This window comes from Hyperolius riggenbachi, chromosome 2 (assembly GCF_040937935.1).
Source record: "Hyperolius riggenbachi isolate aHypRig1 chromosome 2, aHypRig1.pri, whole genome shotgun sequence".
Taxonomy (NCBI): domain Eukaryota; kingdom Metazoa; phylum Chordata; class Amphibia; order Anura; family Hyperoliidae; genus Hyperolius; species Hyperolius riggenbachi.
In genome coordinates, this window is record NC_090647.1 from 566,757,647 (window position 1) to 566,779,772 (window position 22,126).

The window sequence follows — 22,126 nt, forward strand, 5'->3', positions numbered from 1 at the left end:
TACACGTAGCACACAGAGAGAGATGAGGGGACAGGGTACACGTAGCACACAGAGAGAGATGAGGGGACAGGGTACACGTAGCACACACAGAGAGATAAGGGGACAGGGAACACGTAGCACACAGAGAGATAAGGGGACAGGGTACACGTAGCACACAGAGAGAGATAAGGGGACAGGGTACACGTAGCACACAGAGAGAGATGAGGGAACAGGGAACACGTAGCACACAGAGAGAGATAAGGGGACAGGGTACACATAGCACAGAGAGAGATAAGGGGACAGGGTACACGTAGCACACAGAGAGAGATAAGGGGACAGGGTACACGTAGCACACAGAGAGAGATAAGGGGACAGGGTACACGTAGCACACAGAGAGAGATAAGGGGACAGGGTACACGTAGCACACAGAGAGAGATGAGGGGACAGGGTACACGTAGCACACAGAGAGAGATGAGGGGACAGGGTACACGTAGCACACACAGAGAGATAAGGGGACAGGGAACACGTAGCACACAGAGAGATAAGGGGACAGGGGTACACGTAGCACACAGAGAGAGATAAGGGACAGGGTACACGTAGCACACAGAGAGATAAGGGGACAGGGTACACGTAGCACACAGAGAGATAAGGAGACAGGGTACACGTAACACACAGAGAGATAAGGGACAGGGTACACTTAGCACACAGAGAGATGAGGGGACAGGGAACACGTAGCACACAGAGAGAGATAAGGGGACAGGGTACACGTAGCACACAGAGAGATAAGGGGACAGGGTACACGTAGCACACAGAGAGATAAGGGGACAGGGTACACGTAGCACACAGAGAGATAAGGGGACAGGGTACACGTAGCACACAGAGAGATAAGGGACAGGGTACACGTAGCACACAGAGAGAGATAAGGGGACAGGGTACACGTAGCACACAGAGAGATAAGGGGACAGGGAACACGTAGCACACAGAGAGATAAGGGGACAGGGTGCACGTAGCACACAGAGAGATAAGGGGACAGGGTGCACGTAGGCACACAGAGAGATAAGGGGGCAGGGAACACGTAGCACACAGAGAGATAAGGGGGCAGGGTACACGTAGCACACAGAGAGATAAGGGGACAGGGTACACGTAGCACACAGAGAGATAAGGGGGCAGGGTACACGTAGCACACAGAGAGATAAGGGGACAGGGTACACGTAGCACACAGAGAGATAAGGGGACAGGGTACACGTAGCACACAGAGAGATAAGGGGACAGGTACACGTAGCACACAGAGAGATAAGGGGACAGGGTACACGTAGCACACAGAGAGATAAGGGGACAGGGTACACGTAGCACACAGAGATAAGGGACAGGGTACACGTAGCACACAGAGAGATAAGGGGACAGGGTACACGTAGCACACAGAGAGAGATACGGGGACAGGGTACACGTAGCACACAAGAGAGAGAAGGGGACAGGGTACACGTAGCACACAGAGAAAGATAAGGGAACAGGGTACACGTAGCACACAGAGAGATAAGGGACAGGGTACACGTAGCACACAGAGAGAGATAAGGGGACAGGGTACACCTAGCACACAGAGAGAGATAAGGGGACAGGGTACACGTAGCACACAGAGAGAGATAAGGGGACAGGGTACACGTAGCACACAGAGAGAGATAAGGGGACAGGGTACACGTAGCACACAGAGAGAGATAAGGGGACAGGGTACACGTAGCACACACAGAGAGATAAGGGGACAGGGTACACGTAGCACACAGAGAGAGATAAGGGGACAGGGTACACGTAGCACACAGAGAGATAAGGGGACAGGGTACACGTAGCACACAGAGAGATAAGGGGACAGGGTACACGTAGCACACAGAGAGATAAGGGAACAGGGTACACGTAGCACACAGAGAGATAAGGAGACAGGGTACACGTAGCACACAGAGAGAGATAAGGGGACAGGGAACACGTAGCACACAGAGAGAGATAAGGGGACAGGGTACACGTAGCACACAGAGAGAGATAAGGGGACAGGGTACACGTAGCACACAGAGAGAGATAAGGGGACAGGGTACACGTAGCACACAGAGAGATAAGGGGACAGGGTACACGTAGCACACAGAGAGAGATAAGGGGACAGGGTACACGTAGCACACGGAGAGAGAGAGAAGGGGACAGGGAACACATAGCACACAGAGAGAGATAAGGGGACGGGGTACACGTAGCACACAGAGAGAGAGAGAGAGAGAGAGAGAAGGGGACAGGGAACACATAGCACACAGCGATAAGGGGACGGGGTACACGTAGCACACAGCGATAAGGGGACGGGGTACACGTAGCACACAGAGAGAGATAAGGGGACAGGGTACACGTAGCACACAGAGAGAGATAAGGGGACAGGGTACACGTAGCACACAGAGAGATAAGGGGACAGGGTACACGTAGCACACAGAGAGATAAGGGGACAGGGTACACCTAGCACACAGAGAGAGATAAGGGGACAGAGTACACGTAGCACACAGAGAGAGATGAGGGGACAGAGTACACGTAGCACACAGAGAGAGATGAGGGGACAGAGTACACGTAGCACACAGAGAGAGATAAGGGGACAGGGTACACCTAGCACACAGAGATAAGGGGACAGGGTACACAGTGCACACACAGAGAGAGATAAGGGGACACGTAGCACACAGAGAGAGATGAGAGAGATAAGGGTACACGTAGCGCACAGAGAGATAAGGGGACAGGGTACACGTAGCACACAGAGAGAGATAAGGGGACGGTACACGTAGCATACAGAGAGAGATAAGGGGACAGGGTACACGTAGCATACAGAGAGAGATAAGGGGACAGGGTACACGTAGCATACAGAGAGAGATAAGGGGACAGGGTACACGTAGCACACAGAGAGAGATAAGGGGACGGGGTACACGTAGCACACACAGAGAGAGATGAGGGGACAGGGTGCACGTAGCACACAGAGAGGGATAAGGGGACAGGGTACACGTAGCACACAGAGAGATAAGGGGACAGGGAACACGTAGCACACAGAGAGATAAGGGGGCAGGGTACACGTAGCACACAGAGAGATAAGGGGACAGGGTACACGTAGCACACAGAGAGATAAGGGGACAGGGTACACGTAGCACACAGAGAGATAAGGGGACAGGGTACACGTAGCACACAGAGAGATAAGGGGACAGGGTACACGTAGCACACAGAGATAAGGGGACAGGGTACACGTAGCACACAGAGAGATAAGGGGACAGGGTACACGTAGCACACAGAGAGAGATACGGGGACAGGGTACACGTAGCACACAGAGAGAGAAGGGGACAGGGTACACGTAGCACACAGAGAAAGATAAGGGAACAGGGTACACGTAGCACACAGAGAGAGATAAGGGGACAGGGTACACGTAGCACACAGAGAGAGATAAGGGGACAGGGTACACGTAGCACACAGAGAGAGATAAGGGGACAGGGTACACGTAGCACACAGAGAGAGATAAGGGGACAGGGTACACGTAGCACACACAGAGAGAGATAAGGGGACAGGGTACACGTAGCACACAGAGAGAGATAAGGGGACAGGGTACACGTAGCACACAGAGAGATAAGGGGACAGGGTACACGTAGCACACAGAGAGATAAGGGGACAGGGTACACGTAGCACACAGAGATAAGGAGACAGGGTACACGTAGCACACAGAGAGAGATAAGGGGACAGGGAACACGTAGCACACAGAGAGAGATAAGGGGACAGGGTACACGTAGCACACAGAGATAAGGGGACAGGGTACACGTAGCACACAGAGAGATAAGGGGACAGGGTACACGTAGCACACAGAGAGAGATAAGGGGACAGGGTACACGTAGCACACAGAGAGAGATAAGGGGACAGGGTACACGTAGCACACAGAGAGATAAGGGGACAGGGTACACGTAGCACACAGAGAGAGATAAGGGGACAGGGTACACGTAGCACACGGAGAGAGAGAGAAGGGGACAGGGAACACATAGCACACAGAGAGAGATAAGGGGACGGGGTACACGTAGCACACACAGAGAGAGAGAGAGAGAGAGAGAAGGGGACAGGGAACACATAGCACACAGCGATAAGGGGACGGGGTACACGTAGCACACAGCGATAAGGGGACGGGGTACACGTAGCACACAGAGAGAGATAAGGGGACAGGGTACACGTAGCACACAGAGAGAGATAAGGGGACAGGGTACACGTAGCACACAGAGAGATAAGGGGACAGGGTACACGTAGCGGACAGGGTACACGTAGCACACAGAGAGATAAGGGGACAGGGTACACCTAGCACACAGAGAGAGATAAGGGGACAGGGTACACCTAGCACACAGAGAGAGATAAGGGGACAGGGTACACCTAGCACACAGAGAGAGATGAGGGGACAGAGTACACGTAGCACACAGAGAGAGATAAGGGGACAGGGTACACCTAGCACACAGAGAGAGATAAGGGGACAGAGTACACGTAGCACACAGAGAGAGATGAGGGGACAGAGTACACGTAGCACACAGAGAGATAAGGGGACAGGGTACACCTAGCACACAGAGATAAGGGGACAGGGTACACAGTGCACACACAGAGAGAGATAAGGGGACACGTAGCACACAGAGAGAGATGAGAGAGATAAGGGTACACGTAGCGCACAGAGAGATAAGGGGACAGGGTACACGTAGCACACAGAGAGAGATAAGGGGACGGTACACGTAGCATACAGAGAGAGATAAGGGGACAGGGTACACGTAGCATACAGAGAGAGATAAGGGGACAGGGTACACGTAGCATACAGAGAGAGATAAGGGGACAGGGTACACGTAGCACACAGAGAGAGATAAGGGGACGGGGTACACGTAGCACACACAGAGAGAGATGAGGGGACAGGGTGCACGTAGCACACAGAGAGGGATAAGGGGACAGGGTACACGTAGCACACAGAGAGATAAGGGGACAGGGAACACGTAGCACACAGAGAGATAAGGGGGCAGGGTACACGTAGCACACAGAGAGATAAGGGGACAGGGTACACGTAGCACACAGAGAGATAAGGGGACAGGGTACACGTAGCACACAGAGAGATAAGGGGACAGGGTACACGTAGCACACAGAGAGATAAGGGGACAGGGTACACGTAGCACACAGAGATAAGGGGACAGGGTACACGTAGCACACAGAGAGATAAGGGGACAGGGTACACGTAGCACACAGAGAGAGATACGGGGACAGGGTACACGTAGCACACAGAGAGAGAAGGGGACAGGGTACACGTAGCACACAGAGAAAGATAAGGGAACAGGGTACACGTAGCACACAGAGAGAGATAAGGGGACAGGGTACACGTAGCACACAGAGAGAGATAAGGGGACAGGGTACACGTAGCACAGAGAGAGAGATAAGGGGACAGGGTACACGTAGCACACAGAGAGAGATAAGGGGACAGGGTACACGTAGCACACAGAGAGAGATAAGGGGACAGGGTACACGTAGCACACAGAGAGATAAGGGGACAGGGTACACGTAGCACACAGAGAGATAAGGGGACAGGGTACACGTAGCACACAGAGAGAGATAAGGGGACAGGGTACACGTAGCACACAGAGAGATAAGGGGACAGGGTACACGTAGCACACAGAGAGAGATAAGGGGACAGGGTACACGTAGCACACGGAGAGAGAGAGAAGGGGACAGGGAACACATAGCACACAGAGAGAGATAAGGGGACGGGGTACACGTAGCACACACAGAGAGAGAGAGAGAGAGAGAGAAGGGGACAGGGAACACATAGCACACAGCGATAAGGGGACGGGGTACACGTAGCACACAGCGATAAGGGGACGGGGTACACGTAGCACACAGAGAGAGATAAGGGGACAGGGTACACGTAGCACACAGAGAGAGATAAGGGGACAGGGTACACGTAGCGGACAGGGTACACGTAGCACACAGAGAGATAAGGGGACAGGGTACACCTAGCACACAGAGAGAGATAAGGGGACAGGGTACACCTAGCACACAGAGAGAGATGAGGGGACAGAGTACACGTAGCACACAGAGAGAGATAAGGGGACAGGGTACACGTAGCACACAGAGAGAGATAAGGGGACAGGGTACACGTAGCACACAGAGAGAGATAAGGGGACAGAGTACACGTAGCACACAGAGAGAGATAAGGGGACAGGGTACACCTAGCACACAGAGATAAGGGGACAGGGTACACAGTGCACACACAGAGAGAGATAAGGGGACACGTAGCACACAGAGAGAGATGAGAGAGATAAGGGTACACGTAGCGCACAGAGAGATAAGGGGACAGGGTACACGTAGCACACAGAGAGAGATAAGGGGACGGTACACGTAGCATACAGAGAGAGATAAGGGGACGGTACACGTAGCATACAGAGAGAGATGAGGGGACAGGGTACACGTAGCGCACAGAGCGATAAGGGGACAGGGTACACGTAGCACACAGAGAGAGATAAGGGGACGGTACACGTAGCATACAGAGAGAGATAAGGGGACAGGGTACACGTAGCATACAGAGAGAGATAAGGGGACAGGGTACACGTAGCACACAGAGAGAGATAAGGGGACAGGGTACATGTAGCACACAGAGAGAGAGAGATGAGGGGACAGGGTGCACGTAGCACACAGAGAGGGATAAGGGGACAGGGTACACTTAGCACACAGAGAGAGATAAGGGGACAGGGTACACGTAGCACAGAGAGAGAAATAAGGGGACAGGGTACACGTAGCACAGAGAGAGAGATAAGGGGACAGGGTACACGTAGCACACAGAGAGATAAGGGGACAGGGTACACGTAGCACACAGAGTGAGATGAGGTGACAGGTCCACAGTGCACACACAGAGGAAGGTAAGTGGATAGGTCCTCAGTGTGTGCACCCAGGGAGACAAGGTGACAAGTCCGCAGTGCGCATACAGAGGAAGAGAAGGTGACAGGTTCTCAGTTCACGCACCAAGGATGAAGACCAGCTTTTTGAAAACTAGAGAAAAGGGAATACAGTTATCCAAAGCAACTAATCAGAGTTCTTGTTTCATAACTGGATGTTGCTATCACACTTGTGACTTGTATAGTTTTCTGTGGAGACTGCAGTATTTCTCTTGACCAGCAGAGGGTGCTGATATCTCATGCTTATTCCTCTGTTTTTGTCCTGTGCAGGGAACAGTCGATGACCTCTGTGGGGTTCTGTGTGATCAGTACACAGAGGAGATGTTACCCGCTGGAAGACGCCACCCACATCGCACTGCGTGAGTTTTCTGCCTTCTAAAATGCACTTTCAAATTTTGCCCGAATACTCTGCTTCAAATGCTATGTCAAAAAATAAAGGAAAACGCTGAGAGCCCAGTATAGTGTAGTATGTACTGTAAATTGGGTATGGAAAGTAAGTACAGGTAGGTTATACTCACAAACAAGGGTTACCGTCCAGGTAACCACTATGAAGACAGGTGAGGAGATTGTCCCCACTCAGGATTAAGAAGTCGCTCTCTGTAGGTCGGGAAAAAAGAATTCCCCTCCACCAGGGGTGCAAACAACTGCAATAGTAGTACAGAGGCGCCAACAGGGTAAAAACAATATTTCTTTAAAATGGATAAAATGAAGTAGGTAGCGGTGGACTTACACCTCCAAAACAGACACAAAAAATTGCTGTTTTAAGCAAAAATCAGTTTATTTACATACTCCGAACAAGGTGCAACACGTTTCGTGGGTATATCCCACTTCCTCAGGCAATAAATAGGAGCATATCACCAATGAGGTCCGGTACATAGCCTGGCGCTCAGGCCACAACACGCACAACCTTGAGGCGGAAGGGCTACAACAGCAGAAGACCCCACCGGGTACTACTCATCGCTACAAATAGGAAAAAGAGGCTACAATTTGCAGGAGCTCACCAAAATTGGACATTTAAAGACTGTAAAAATGTTGCCTGGTCTTATGAGTCTCGATAGTCAGAATTTGGTGTAAACAGAATGAGAACATGGATCCATCATGCCTTGTTACCACTGTGCAGGCTGGTGGTGTAATGGTGTGGGGGGTGTTTTCTTGGCACACTTTTGGCCCCTTAGTGCCAATTGGGCATCGTTTAAATGCCACGAGCTTCCTGAGCATTTTCTGACCATGTCCATCCCTTCATGACCACCATGTACCCATCCGCACCATGTCACAAAGCTCAAATCATTTCAAATTGGTTTCTTGAACATGACAATGAGTTCACTGTACTAAAATGGCCCCCACAGTCACCAGATCTCAACCCAATAGAGCATCTTTGGGATGTGATGGAACGGGAGCTTTGTGTCCTGGATGTGCATCCCACAAATTTCCATCAACTGCAAGATGCTATCCTATCAATATGGGCCAACATTTCTAAAGAATGCTTCAGCACCTTGTTGAATCATTGCAACATAGAATTAAGGCAGTTCTGAAGGCGAAAGGGGGTCAAATACCGTATTAGTATGGTGTGCATAATAATCCTTTAGGTGAGTGTATAATGCAAAATGTCAAGCTCTTTTAATGCAAAAGGTTTCTATATAATACAATTCTTGTTCAACAAGGACCAGCAACTCGCAGTAGATGGGCGCCAAAGACCACTGTCCCACAGTCCATCAAATGCCTGCTGGCCACCTTGTATAAAGAGTCCATGAGGGAGTAGAGTAGACACTGGCCTAATGCTTTTTATCCAGTGATCCTCTGGGACAAGACTCCGAGATATCCACGCCCCTTCCAGGAAATATTTCAATCCCTCCCCTATAAAAGAAAGGCCATGAGAATCTCTCCTCAGTTTGAAATATTTCCTGCGCGAGAAGGAGGTTTCTTTCCCTCGGGTGAACCAGGTCTGTGGTAAGTAGGGCCTGGGGAGCCTTGTAGGGGGCTGCCGAGACTGAGTTGGTCAGTCTGGCAGCATCAAGGTTTCTTACCTTGCCTCGTGTTTGCTCCCTTAAGAGGAGGGAGAAAGCGAGATGGCGTCCTCGATCCCTCTGGCCTGGTTGGAAGTGGCGGTGGGCTGTCTTGCACGCAGCTGGAGACAGCATCAGCGGAACAGAAGGTCCATCGGGTATGGTCTGGGGAAGTTTTATAGCCGCGCGCGCGGCTGCCTCTGACGTCACTTCCGGCGGAAACCAGGGCGGGGTTAGTATAAGGGAGGCGGTGGGACGCGCCGGCTTCCTCTCACTCTGGCTCTGTGGAGCGAACAGGACAGTCGCAATGTCTGTGGCTCTGGGGGAGGAAGGTGCTGGTCCTTCTAAGGTATTTTTCTGGCGCTATAGTAAAATACTTAGAACTATCTGGGCAAATTTTTTCCATTCTAATGGTGGGCTATTTGGATCATGTTTTGCAGGCAAAAGATGGATCCAAGCGAAAGTGCCCAGTATGCAATACAAGATTGCCAGCTGAATGGGAAAAGACACTCTGCAAACCCTGCTCTAAGAAGGTTTTAGCAGAGGATGGCCTCTCTGTCAAAGATACTATTAGAGCCTTTAGACAGGAAATGGCTGATACTATTAAACAGTTTAAATCTTCCTTGGCTGAAACTAAGACACAATCTAAACCAGAAACCCCTGTGCCAGCAGTTTCTTCTACTTCAGAGGGGGTTCAGATTCTCATGATAGTGCAGAAGAATTTAAGGAGACCCCGTCTAAATTTAAATTTAAAGTAGAGGACACAGAGGGCCTGATTGATGCTATTATTGATACCTTACAGATTGATAAAGGGAATTCAGATTCGTTAACTCCTCATGATAAACTCTATGAAGGTTGGCAAGACAGTGAAGGCATTGTTTTTCCAGTTCATAAGTCTATTCGACAGTCTATCCTGAAGGAGTGGACCGAGCCTGATAAAAAACTTATTTTTTCTAAAGGAATGAAGAGAAGATTCCCGTTTAGTGAAGAGGAAGTTAATTTATGGGGTAAATGTCCTAAACTGGATACGCCTTTTTCTCAGATGGTTAAAGAGGGAGAGTTGGCCTTTGAGGATTTAGGCTCTTTAAAAGATCCGTTAGACCGTAAGACGGATGCTTTTTCAAAACGTACATGGGAAGCTATTTCGGCTATTTTTAGGCCGACTATAGCTTCTACGTGTGTATCAAAAACCATGTTGTTGTGGTTGGATCAATTTAAATATAAGATTCAGGAGGGGGCTTCTAAGGAAGAACTTCTGGAGGCCTTAGAATTACTTTTTAAAGGCACTAGCTACCTGGCAGATGCATCAGCAGAGGGCATTAAGTATACAGCGAGAGCAGCTGGGTTAGCCAATGTTACTAGAAGATCAGTTTGGCTTAAAACTTGGGAAGGAAGTATCACTTCTAAATCCAGGTTATGTTCAGTCCCGTTTACAGGTAATCTGTTATTTGGGCCTGAATTGGATGCTACTTTAGAAAGAACTTCTAGTAAAAAGAAGGTCTTTCCAAAGAAAAAGGTTACGCAGCCTACTAAACGTCCTTTCAATAGGCCACGTAATCAGCGTCAAGGACAGTCTAAAAGGAAAGGATGGTCCTTTAACAAAAATGGTAAGGGGAGTTTTCTTATCAAGCCCCAGGATAATAAGAAATCCCAATGACCATCAAGTGGGGGGTCGACTGAAGAACTTCAGCGAGGTGTGGAGAAATTCAGTCACCAGCCCTTACATTTGCGCAATTGTGAAAATGGGTTATCGAATAGAGTTCGATTCTGTTCCTCCCAACAGATTTATGATAGCAAGAAATCCGGTAGATGCGGCAATGGCGCAGGAATTGTCTCGAATTCTGAAAGTCATGGTAGATCAGAAAGTGATCATTCCAGTCGTTCGGTCGGAACAGGGAAGGGGGTTCTACTCTTCCGTGTTTCTGGTAAAGAAACCGTCGGGGAAATTCCGGTTGATTCTCAACTTAAAGAAATTAAATCCGTTGGTCAAGTACAAACGATTCAGGATGGAATCGATTTACTCTATCAGAAATCTGTTGGAAGCAGGGTCGTTCATGGTCAATTTGGATCTGCAGGATGCATATTGGCATGTTCCCATTCACCCATATTCACAGAGATACCTCAGGTTTGCCGTATCTCTAGAAGGCACTCGGTGTCACTTCCAATTCACTTGCCTTCCCTTCGGGATCAGTTCGGCACCTCGCATTTTTACAAAAATTATGGCGGATGCGTTAGTTCCTCTCCGGGAGCAAGCTATCCAGGTGATTTTTTTTATCTCGACGATATTTTGATTTTTGCCGATTCGGTGGAGCTTTTGAAGGCACAGCTAGAAACTTCTTTGAGGTATCTGGCAGATCTGGGGTGGTTGGTAAATCGAGACAAATCTGTATTGATACCAACTCAAACGATAAAATTTTTAGGAATGATGATAGACACGTCAGTTCAAAAAATGTTTTTGCCACAGGAGAAGATAGACAAGGTTATGAACGAAATAACCTGTCTACAAAGGAACCCAAAAGTTTCCTTAAGAGTGATAATGAGAACTCTGGGACTTTTGTCTTCCACAGCTCCAGCAGTTCAGTGGGCTTTAGCACACCAAAGGAGGCTTCAGTCCTTTCTATTAAAGAACTGGGACAGATCTCAGCGGAACTTGGATCAAGAAGTGATGCTTCCCTTAGCAGTCATCCGGGATTTGGACTGGTGGCTGAACAAGGGAAATCTGTCCCAGGGGAATTTATGGGTATACCCCAGAGAAGTAACTATCACAACAGATGCCAGTGCTTGGGGGTGGGGTGCTCACGTGGAGCATCAGGCCTTTCAGGGACAGTGGAGTCAGGAAGAGAAGAAATTCTCGTCCAATCGGCGAGAATTGAGGGCAGTAAAGTTAGCTCTCATTCAAGCACAAAAGATTGTACAAAACAAACATGTTATGGTGAGATCAGACAATTCCACCACTGTGGCATACATAAACAAGCAAGGGGGCACGAGGTCGGAGTGGTTGCAAGAGGAGGCAGAGGAAATCTGTACTTGGGCCCAGGTGAATGTGCTATCTCTGAAAGCTCTTCATCTGAAGGGGCTTCAGAATCTAGATGCGGACAAGTTAAGCAGGAATGCTGTTTCCCCGGGAGAATGGGCCCTGAACAGAGAGGTTTTTGCTCTGATTACAGATCTCTGGGGGGTTCCTTCAATCGATCTTTTTGCGACGAAGCAGAATGCTCTGCTGCCAGTTTTTTGCTCGATAAATCCAAGGGACGATCCTTGGGGGATAGATGCGCTGTCACAAGTATGGAACTCTCCTCTGGCGTTTGCTTTTCCTCCTCTGCCTCTCATTCCATTAGTCATCAAAAAATGGAAGGAAATTCAAGCTCCGTTAATTCTGATTGCGCCGGTTTGGCCAAAGAGAAGTTGGTTCCCAATTCTAAAAAAGTTAGCTGTGGAACCTCCTCTGAAGCTGCCGGACAGGAAAGATCTACTGTACCAAGGGAAGCTTTGGCATCCGGAGGTGGAAAAGTTAAAACTAGCAGCCTGGATCCTGAGGTAGTTTGGCTTAAGAGCAAGGGGCTTTCCAGTAGAGTTATTCAAACTTTATTGAAAAGTAGAAAGGATTCTACCAGAAGTATGTATATTAAGTATTGGAAAACTTTTTTTCATTGGTTAGATTCTTCCTCCTATGATTCTTTTTCTATTCCAGCATTATTGGATTTTCTGCAGGAAGGTTGGGAAAAAGGTTTATCGGTCAGCACATTAAAAGTGCAGGTATCAGCCTTGGCTGCCATGACAGGTAAAAAATTAGCTACGGATGATTTGGTGGTAAGATTTTTTAAAGCTATTAGTAGACAGGTACCTATAAAAGCACCTAATGTGTCCCCGTGGGATTTACCGTCGGTGCTAAAAGGGTTATCTGGGGCTCCATTTGAACCATTGGACCAGGGTGATTTATTGCATGTTACAATTAAAACTGTGTTCCTCACTGCCATATCTACAGCTAGGAGGGTTAGTGAAATTCAGGCATTTTCTTGTAAACCTCCATATTTTCAGGATTTTGGAGACAGGGTAGTGTTGCAGACAGACCCAGGGTTTCTTCCAAAGGTGGTGTCCAAGTACCATAGATCTCAATCTATTGTTATTCCTTCCTTTAACGTTCAGGGGAGTAAAAAGAAAGATAAAGATCTGTACCTAGTAGATGTCAGAAGGTGTATTTTACACTATATCAAGATTACTTCAGGATTCAGGAGGTCTGATTCCTTGTTCGTTCTATTTGGGGGAAAAAATAAAGGTTGCACGGCATCCAAATCTACTATTTCTAGATGGATTAAGAAAGCTATTACTATGTCTTATTCTTTGTTGAACCTGGAACTCCCATTGTCCTTTACGGCACATTCAACTAGAGCAGTGGCATCATCCTGGGCACATAATTCTGGTGCTACCCCGGAGCAGATTTGCAAAGCCGCTACGTGGTCAAGTTTTAACACTTTTGTGAAACATTATAGGTTGGATGTGTTATCAGAACAGCAGCAAGCCTTTGGTCGTAAGGTCCTGAAGGCTGCTACCCACCCTGAGGTTTGATTCTTGCTTATCATCTCGGAGTCTTGTCCCAGAGGATCACTGGATAAAACAATAGTTACTCACCGGGTAACGTTCTTTCTAGTGATCCTCTGGGACAAGAGTCCCACCCGATTGGGGTATAGTAGATTAATTCTGTACTTTGTATGGAGTGGTTCATAGTATAAATAAGTGAAAGGAAGAGTTCTAGACAGTTATTATTTAAGACTGAGGAGAGATTCTCATGGCCTTTCTTTTATAGGGGAGGGATTGAAATATTTCCTGGAAGGGGCGTGGATATCTCGGAGTCTTGTCCCAGAGGATCACTAGAAAGAACGTTACCCGGTGAGTAACTATTGTTTTCGCCATTTTCCCGTCCTCAAGCCGATAAATCTGCACATTTATCAGCTTGAAGGCGAGAAAGTGCCCGAAACCACATTAGGCCGGTGTCTGTCGCCATGATTTGAAACACATTTTCTTTGGATTATGGACTTTGGACTCTACTCCCTCACTGACTCTTTATACAAGGCGGCCAGCAGGCATTTGATGGACTGTGGGAGTCTTTACCGACTATCTCCTGCGAGTTGCTGGTCCTTGTTGAACAGGAATTGTATTATATGGAAAGCTTTTGTATTAAGAGCTTGAAGTTTTGCATTATACATTTGAGCGTGCTGATCTTTCTGCAATACAGATAATTGCGTTCCACCTGGTGCTCTAGTGGCTGGATCGTTGCACCTCAATTACGATTAGGGGAGTGCAGCTGGGTATTTCTGCTTTGTTGATGTGGACCTGTGTTCTCTTGTTGTACAGGGACGGTGCGGCGGTTTCTGGAGTCACATGGCAGTGCGCTGGAGAAGGTGGTCTTTGCAGTGACAGAAGAGGAAGAGGTACGCTGCCAGGTTCTCTCACACAACACTTGCGTCTACCATTATGGTTAAAGAGTTACTCCGCCTTAAAGTATTACATATACGGTTATATTAAAGTGTACCTGAGACAAGAAATGTCTCAGGTACCGTACTTACCTGGAGCTTCCTTAACCTCTATACGACTGCGTCACGCCCTATGGCGTGAACGTGGTGGCTCCACCACCGCCTAACACTGATTGGTGTTAAGTCTTGGGGGCATGTTTTGCAGGCATGTTTTGCAGGCAATCGCGCACGCCGATGCGCACACATCTCCGCTTGAATGACGGAGCGGAGCTCTGTCATCAGTCTCCCAACGGCGATCGCTGCTAGGAGACTGTTACAGAAGTGATCATAGAAGTGAAGCAGTTTCACATACAGCCAGGAAAGGAGGGAGCAGACAGATCTAACAATTGGCTGAATGTAGGAACAGATCTCTAGTAAAGAACTCTTATCCTTTGCATTGTTCATTGTGGCTTATAGATATATTTTTGCTACCAAAAATGACCATAAACCACCCTGCCTCCCTATCCCTCACTGTGACAAAATGCAGCACAAATGATCACCACACAGTGAGAGGCTGATACACAGGACACGCCCAGCCACACCCCGACCCCACCTGTTGCCCTGATCTATTTAGCTGCATAGTATGAATGGAGGTGTGACCTGAGAATGTGATGTCACGGGGAACTGAAGCCCCACCCACATAGGACACTGTAGCTGATAAGCAGTTTTGTATATATTTATTGGCGGTTATTCTAATGCTTGGTACACACAATGCAATTTTCTGACAGATTTACTGTCAGATCGACTATTTACAACAGAAATCTTGGAAACAGTCCATCTGACAGTAAATCTGTCAGAAAATTGTATCGTGTGTTGCCTGTTTATTACTCTTATGCTGGGCATACTCTGCTCGAATTTGCCGCTCGATTCTTCTGCTCGATTCCGCAGGCGATTCTTATCTTCCGCTCGTTTTTCTTATTTTTTTCCATTGTGCTTAATGAGGAATCGAGCATTGAAACGATTGGGCGGGAGATTGGACGTGTCGGAAATTATCTATCGAGCCGTCTAAATGGCTCAGAATCAAGCCGTGTATTCCCAGCATTACAGCACTTCAGTCTAACACAGAAGTAACCCATCCACCGGTCTTCTGTCTCAAATGTTTTTAGTGTTTATATAGCGCTGACCTCTTCCACAGTGCTGTCTTGTTGCTTATCTGTCCTTCAGAGAAGCTCACAATCTAATCTCTATCACAGTCACATGTCTATGTATGTATTGTGTAGTGTATGTATCGTAGTCTAGGGCCAATTTAGGGGGACGCTAATTAATTTATCTGTAAGCTTTTGGGATGTGGGAAGAAACTGGAGTGTCCGGAGGAAACCCCCACACACGGGAAGAACATACAAACTCCATGCAGATAGTGCTCTGGCCGGGATATGAACCAGCGTCACAGTGCTGCAAGGTAAGAGTGCTAACCACTATGGTTATAAGCTAGACTTGCCTCTCGTGGGGGAACTGGGGTCAGACATTGTGGGGTCGGGGGGTGCTTAGGCTTCTTGGCAGGTCACTGCGTTTGCGGGTGGGCTTAGCCACACTTTCGATCATTTTTAACTTAAAGGTCTGCTAGAATCATTGGGTGACTGGGGCAATAACTCACCTGCTCGCCCGTAGATCAGTCTTCTTCTAAAACTCCCATTGGCAAGACTGGTGCGCCCATTTTTGTCTGAAAAGTTACCAAAGCTGTGGCCACTCCCACTTGCAGCCACTTATTAGGTTGTGGCTGCTAAGCTGGGGACGGGCCACGGTGATAGAAGTGGGTGTGGCCATAGCTTTACAACACTTCAGTATAAAAATGCCAACCTGTTTTATCCGTGTTTTCTCCCATCACTGTCATGAATCCAGCATGTTTCTATACTGGTCGTATAACTTCAGTGTTACTAAGCAGATAATTGTCGTCATCTCTTCCAGAGCACCTACCTGCGTCTCTTTCCTCTGTACTTCCCCCGCTCTGTGTGGGAGGAGCAGAGCTCCATGCCCCTCCTACCGCCAGATATCGGCAACGCCGACGGTGAGCCGGTGGTGCCAGAGCGACAGATCCGGATCTCGGAGAAGCCCGGTGTGTGTGACGGTGAGTGTTGACCGGCTGGTATTAGTTATGGTTTTCTCGCAGGAGGGGAACCCCACACACATCTGTAATGTTTTATATACTGCTATAGAGTGGGAAGGGTTACAGGACTTTTATCAGGAGTATGGGATAGTTCCTGGTGAAGGTGAATACAACCGCCGATGTTCTGACCAGGAGGCAGGAGCCCGATGGTGCAGTATCGTTACACGAAGTGGATGAGTAGTGAGTTATACTCACAAGAGTGGGTTGCGCACCTACAACCATCGACAGAGCCTGCAGGAAATTAACCGTTCCCATTGGGTATCCCAGATCCGCTAGGTAGGAGCTGCTTGGCCGGTCGCTCTGTTTAGGTGTTTGGATACGTAGTGTACAAAACACTCCCCCGAAGGGTGGGACTATAGCTGAGAAGACGTGTAGGAGGCGCCCAGAATATTTCTAGACTTTAAATCATGTATAGAATTAATTGTATCTTACCTCCATCAATGAACAAACCATAGGTAGAAATAATTTTAATGATGTACAACAAAGTCAAAGCATTTCATGGGTAGTTGCCAGCTTCCTCAGATCCATATAAAGTGCCTGAGTCAGCAGCGGTTACGAGTGTGGGTGCCCATCATAAAAAAAATACATTTAAAATGCGTGTGTATGTATATACATCGAATGTACATTTGTTCTAGATTAAATGCACTATAAGGCGTTTTAGTTCAATTTTAGGCGTGGGCGATTTTCAAAATTACCCTGAAAGCGCTTGTGCAATGATTTTCTATGAGAGCGTTCATATCAGAGCGGTTTGTTTGCGATCTGCTTTGAAAAGCTGTACTTGAGCCATTTTTTAGGCGATTTGCCTCAATGGAAGGTATAGGAAAAACGCAAAACGCTTACAAAACCGCTGTGGCAAGAAAAAAAAAAAATATATATATTGTTTCCAGATTTTTTTTCTGGATTAAAAGACGGAAGTGCTCTGCAAAACGCTTACAAAAACGCCCACAAAAAAACGAGCGAACGCGCAGAAAACACTCTAAAAAAACGCAGAAAAAAAAAGCCCACGCGAGCCGAACGCAATGTGAACAAGGCCTGAATGTTAATTTCGTACATCACTGTTGCAATAGATAGTAACAATCTGACAGGTTTTGGAGTTTTCCATTTCCTCATGGGGGATTCTCAGGGTTTTCTTTATTTTCAAAAGTACCTACTGAACAGCAGTTACTCAGTCCAACTGCCAGTGTAGTGTGGAATTGAGTAGGGAGACGGGCTGACATCTTTGTATAGATCCTTTCCAGTGAGTGCTTTAGTAAAGAATAAGGGGAATACTGAGAATCTCCCATGAGGAGACTGACTACTCCAAACCCTGTTAGATCTGTCCGGCTGTTACCAACAGAGGACAGCTTGTATCTACCTGTCTAAGACAGTTACACTACTAGCTGAAATGCCATTAGCAGCCTGCAGTACAGTCTCTTGATCTTAGCCAGGCAGATACGAGCTGTCCTCAGTCAGTAAGAGCCGACACATTCATTCTGTCGTGAATTTGTAAACAGCAGTGTGATTTTATTTTAACTCTTAATCCTTTACTATCCCGTCTACTAGTATTCTCTGCAAGATAAGTCTTTTTTTAGTTTTAGATTTTATACATTTCATGGTAGTGGTCCTTTAAGGTATACCTTTTTCATTCCCCTACCTCTGGTTTCCAGATGACACTGATGAGGAGGAGGAGGGGCTGGGATGTGACTTGTCTCTCATTGGCTCGCACGCCTTCGCACGCATGGAGGGGGATGTTGATAAACAGAGGCGCCTGGCGCTCCAGGGGCAGATGTCCGGCGCAGCTCAACAGAAACAGCACCAGCGGAAGTGAGTGTAACGAGGGTCATAGCAGGGAACCTTCTCTTGTACGGCAGCCTGAGATGTTCAGGGCTGAACGGCAGACCGCGGGAGGACAGAGAGGGACTCGCAGGTTTATGGGGCTGGAGGAAGCCCCAGGTAAGTATCGATTCTTTATATTTCAGGATCTCTGGTACACTAAAAGGAAATAAATATGTCAGCCTCCATATCCCTCTCTGGTTCCATTCAATCTCCCAAACATCTCAGGTTGCAGTACAAGAGAAGGTGGGACAGGGTTCCCGCCTGCATCCCATGTCTGTCCACAACTTGTGTTCTGTGACATCACGCTCTGCCGTGTGATGTCACGCTCCTCCCCACATAGTCTGACCGCTGTGCTTTCTTCTCCAGTTATAACCGCTGGCTGTCTCGGGCGAGGATGGAGGACCTGTCTGACATCGCTGCCCTCAAAGCCTTGTATCAGTCCGGTGAGTTCATCTGTCTCCACCTTCCGTTAGTCCCCTAAACTGCAGGATTTGCTAAGCCTGAAGTAATAGGAAGTTTTTTTTATCAAAAAATATTGTATTGAGAAGTTTTAGGAATCCGTACTTCTCTGCACATGACTGAATGTTTGATGTGAAGACCGTTCCGGAGCACTACAAGTCACTGCTCACCCACCTTCAACAAATGTAACCAATGCTGGCTAGAAGCTTTTCTGCCTGTTCTCTCCTCTGCATCCCCTCTCTCCTCTGCTGGAGTAAAGTGACTCCGCCTCTGCTTGTGTCTGTTCAGCAGAGGAGAGAGGGGGAGCAGAGGAATTAAAACGGGCAGAGAGCTTCTAGCCAGCAGCAATTACATTTGCTGATTTCCTGTAGGTGGGTGTGCAGTGACTTGTAGTGCTCCCCCTCCCTCCTCTGCTGAATAGACACATGCAAAGGCAGAGTCGCATCACTCCAGCAGAGGAGTAGGGGGAGCAGAGTGAAGAGAACAGGCAGGAGAGCTTCTAGCCAGCAGTGGTTATATTTGTTGAAGGCGGGTGTGCAATGACTTGTAATGCTGCCCCTCCCTCCTCTGCTGAATAGGCACATGCAGCGTCACGTCACTCAAGCAGAGGAGGAAGGAGGAGCATAGTGAAGAGAACAGGCAGAGAGCTTCTAGCCACCAGCGATTACGTTTGCCGATTAGCAGAGTAATATAAACTTTTACTGCTCTCTACATTAGTACATGCTTTTTTTATGTACTTAAAGCTCCATACACACGCTAGATGAAACTCTGCCATGGCAGCCGTCAACAACCGCGGGAATCCTGCGTGTGGATGGCAGCCCCCTAGCCAACACTTGGCCAGCGGATCGCTTCAGCTAAGCAACAGCCGAGAGAATTGTTCTCCCCACTTTCCCCGCCTCCTGTGTGACATCACTCCTGCACTGCTCCAAACACCCCTTCCCTTTCCATAGAACAGAACACGTCACTCACTGCAAGCCAGCAACACATCTGCACAACCTCTGCCCTGCAATATCGTCCAAGAGATCAGGTCCTGATACCCATCGAACGACAATAATTGAGCGTGTGCGGGGTGGGGAGTGGTTACTCTTAGTAGCTGTATTTTAGTTTTGGTCATTTCACTTTACATGCCTCTATGGCAGACTGGTGCCTTCTCTGTACAAAGAGGTGATCAGACATCACTGTTGGACTGTTTCTGATTACTGGCTGAGCAGAGAAACCCTTCTGTGAATTGTGCATTGTCTGCAGATTGGTATTGGCCCAATCATACGCCTTACTGATGTTGACTGACCCAGTTCCAAGGCGCATGCAGTTTGTATGAAATCATGCAAGCCAGAATGTTTTATCTTGTGGACCATCTGTAGTGAATTCTTCATGTTCTGTGCACAGTGCTGACACCACCAGCAAGATGGCAGGACGCTTGTCTAATTTAGGGGACCCATCTCATCTCATAGGGAAATTTAGCTAATGTGATTGGGTGGACGAGACCCTCTGGAACCGCTAGGATTCCGATAGGTTGTAGTAAATTACGCCCACACTATTCAGCCAATGGCAATGCTTTGTGCTGTGATTGGAGAACTGTTCCCTATGGGGTTTCCTGCTGAGTCCCCTTAAGTAGACTAGCGCTGATGGCAGCTCCCATGTAGGAAAACGCAGACGCTTTGAAAACTTTGTAAAAAGCATATCAACCAGATGTCACATCTGTCTGTTCCATCTCCTCATGGGGGAGCCTAAAGGTTTCCTTTATGCTTTTTAAAATCACTCCCTGGCTAGGATCTCTACAAAGACGTCCGCCGGCCAGCCTCCTCGCTCATACGCTATTCTGGCAGCAGGACTGAGCCCACTTCTGCTCAGGAAATGCTTCGGAAAATAAAGAAAACCCTGAGTACCCCCCCCCCCCCCCCATGAGGAGATGGACTAGTCCAAAGCTTGTTGGTTAGAGGTCAGACCCATCAGATTGATACTGTTTACTGTGACAGCTATCCAGAAATAAAAACTAAAATCTATGTGTATAAGATGCACACTGGTGACTGAGGTATTTGCTCTTGAATATGTACAGAGGCGCCAAAAGGATAAAAGTATGCTAAAAGGTTAAAATGTTTGGGTGGCGGTGGTGGACCGGTCACTCCAAAAAGGACACGAAATTGTCACTTGAGAGAGAGACAATTTAATGACATACTCCACGAACAAATCGCAACGCGTTTCACTGGCACAATCCCGCTTCATCAGGCAATAAACATACGGAGTATATTTATTGCCTGATGAAGCGGGATTGTGCCCGTGAAACACGTTGCGATTTGTTCGTGGAGTATGTGATTAAATTTTTTCTCTCAAGTGACAATTTCGTGTCCTTTTTGGAGTGACCGGTCCACCACCGCCACCCGAACATTTTTACCTTTTAGCATACTTTTATCCTTTTGGCGCCTCTGTACATCTGTTGATCAAAGTTTTCCAGCCTGGTGGAAGGGTGATACACCCTCTTTTCCTTCTTCAGAGAGCGACCTCTTATTCCTGAGTGGGGACAGGTCTAATCTCCCCACCTGCTTATACAGTGGTTGCCTTTGCGGTAACCCTTGTTTGTGAGTATAATACATACTTGTCATTTTTCCTCCTGGTTCCAATACGTACTACACTATACTGGGCTCTCGGTCCAATACGTACTACACTATACTGGGCTCTCGGTTTTTCTGTTTTATTTGCTCTTGAATATGTTTCATGAATAAGGATATGAGTGGTCAGACCAGCATGGATCTTCCTCCAGATTAGGTGGCCTGGCCTGCGGAGCACACGTAGCGAGTCTGTACAGTGTCCAGTTTGCTGTGATGTGCTGCAGATAGTCCATTCAAGATACTCATACATTACTTGATTTTCCACTGAGCAATGGATCGATTGACTTTATTCAGCAATCAACAGTGTGGTCAATGGGAAGTCGATTGACTAGTGGCCCACGCAGTGCAAGCGAGATCCTGGCGACTCGCCCTCGCTACTCCAGCTGACTGATGACGTGCCTCCATGCTCTGACACCAGAAATCCATCCATCAAAATCATTAAGTGATTCTTTCACGATCCACCGATATCTTCCATCTTGTCCAATTGAGTAAATTGGTTGATTGGGGCGAATGTTGGCCAATTTCTATCCATCCAGCAGAATGGAACATGAGTCTCCAAGGAGCCAATAAAATGATTGAATTGAATGTTCAATCGTACTGTAAAATTACAGAGTAATATATGGACACCTTAAATGTCCTTGGTCACTCCTAACTCTTACAGCAAAAGACCTTTTTGGGGGCAGTTAGTAGGCTGTAAAAC

General features: G+C 47.8%; 1 protein-coding gene across 1 annotated transcript in view; it reads left to right on the forward strand.

Annotated features, from left to right (window-relative positions):
- GDAP2 (ganglioside induced differentiation associated protein 2) overlaps positions 1-22,126 on the forward strand; it is a 79,812-nt gene that overhangs the window by 18,817 nt on the left and 38,869 nt on the right. The window contains exons 5-9 of the mRNA XM_068270995.1: positions 7,200-7,288; positions 14,285-14,361; positions 16,348-16,507; positions 18,193-18,349; positions 18,728-18,804. Of these exons, the coding sequence (XP_068127096.1) occupies positions 7,200-7,288; positions 14,285-14,361; positions 16,348-16,507; positions 18,193-18,349; positions 18,728-18,804 (560 nt within the window). The remainder of the gene's footprint in view (positions 1-7,199; positions 7,289-14,284; positions 14,362-16,347; positions 16,508-18,192; positions 18,350-18,727; positions 18,805-22,126) is intronic.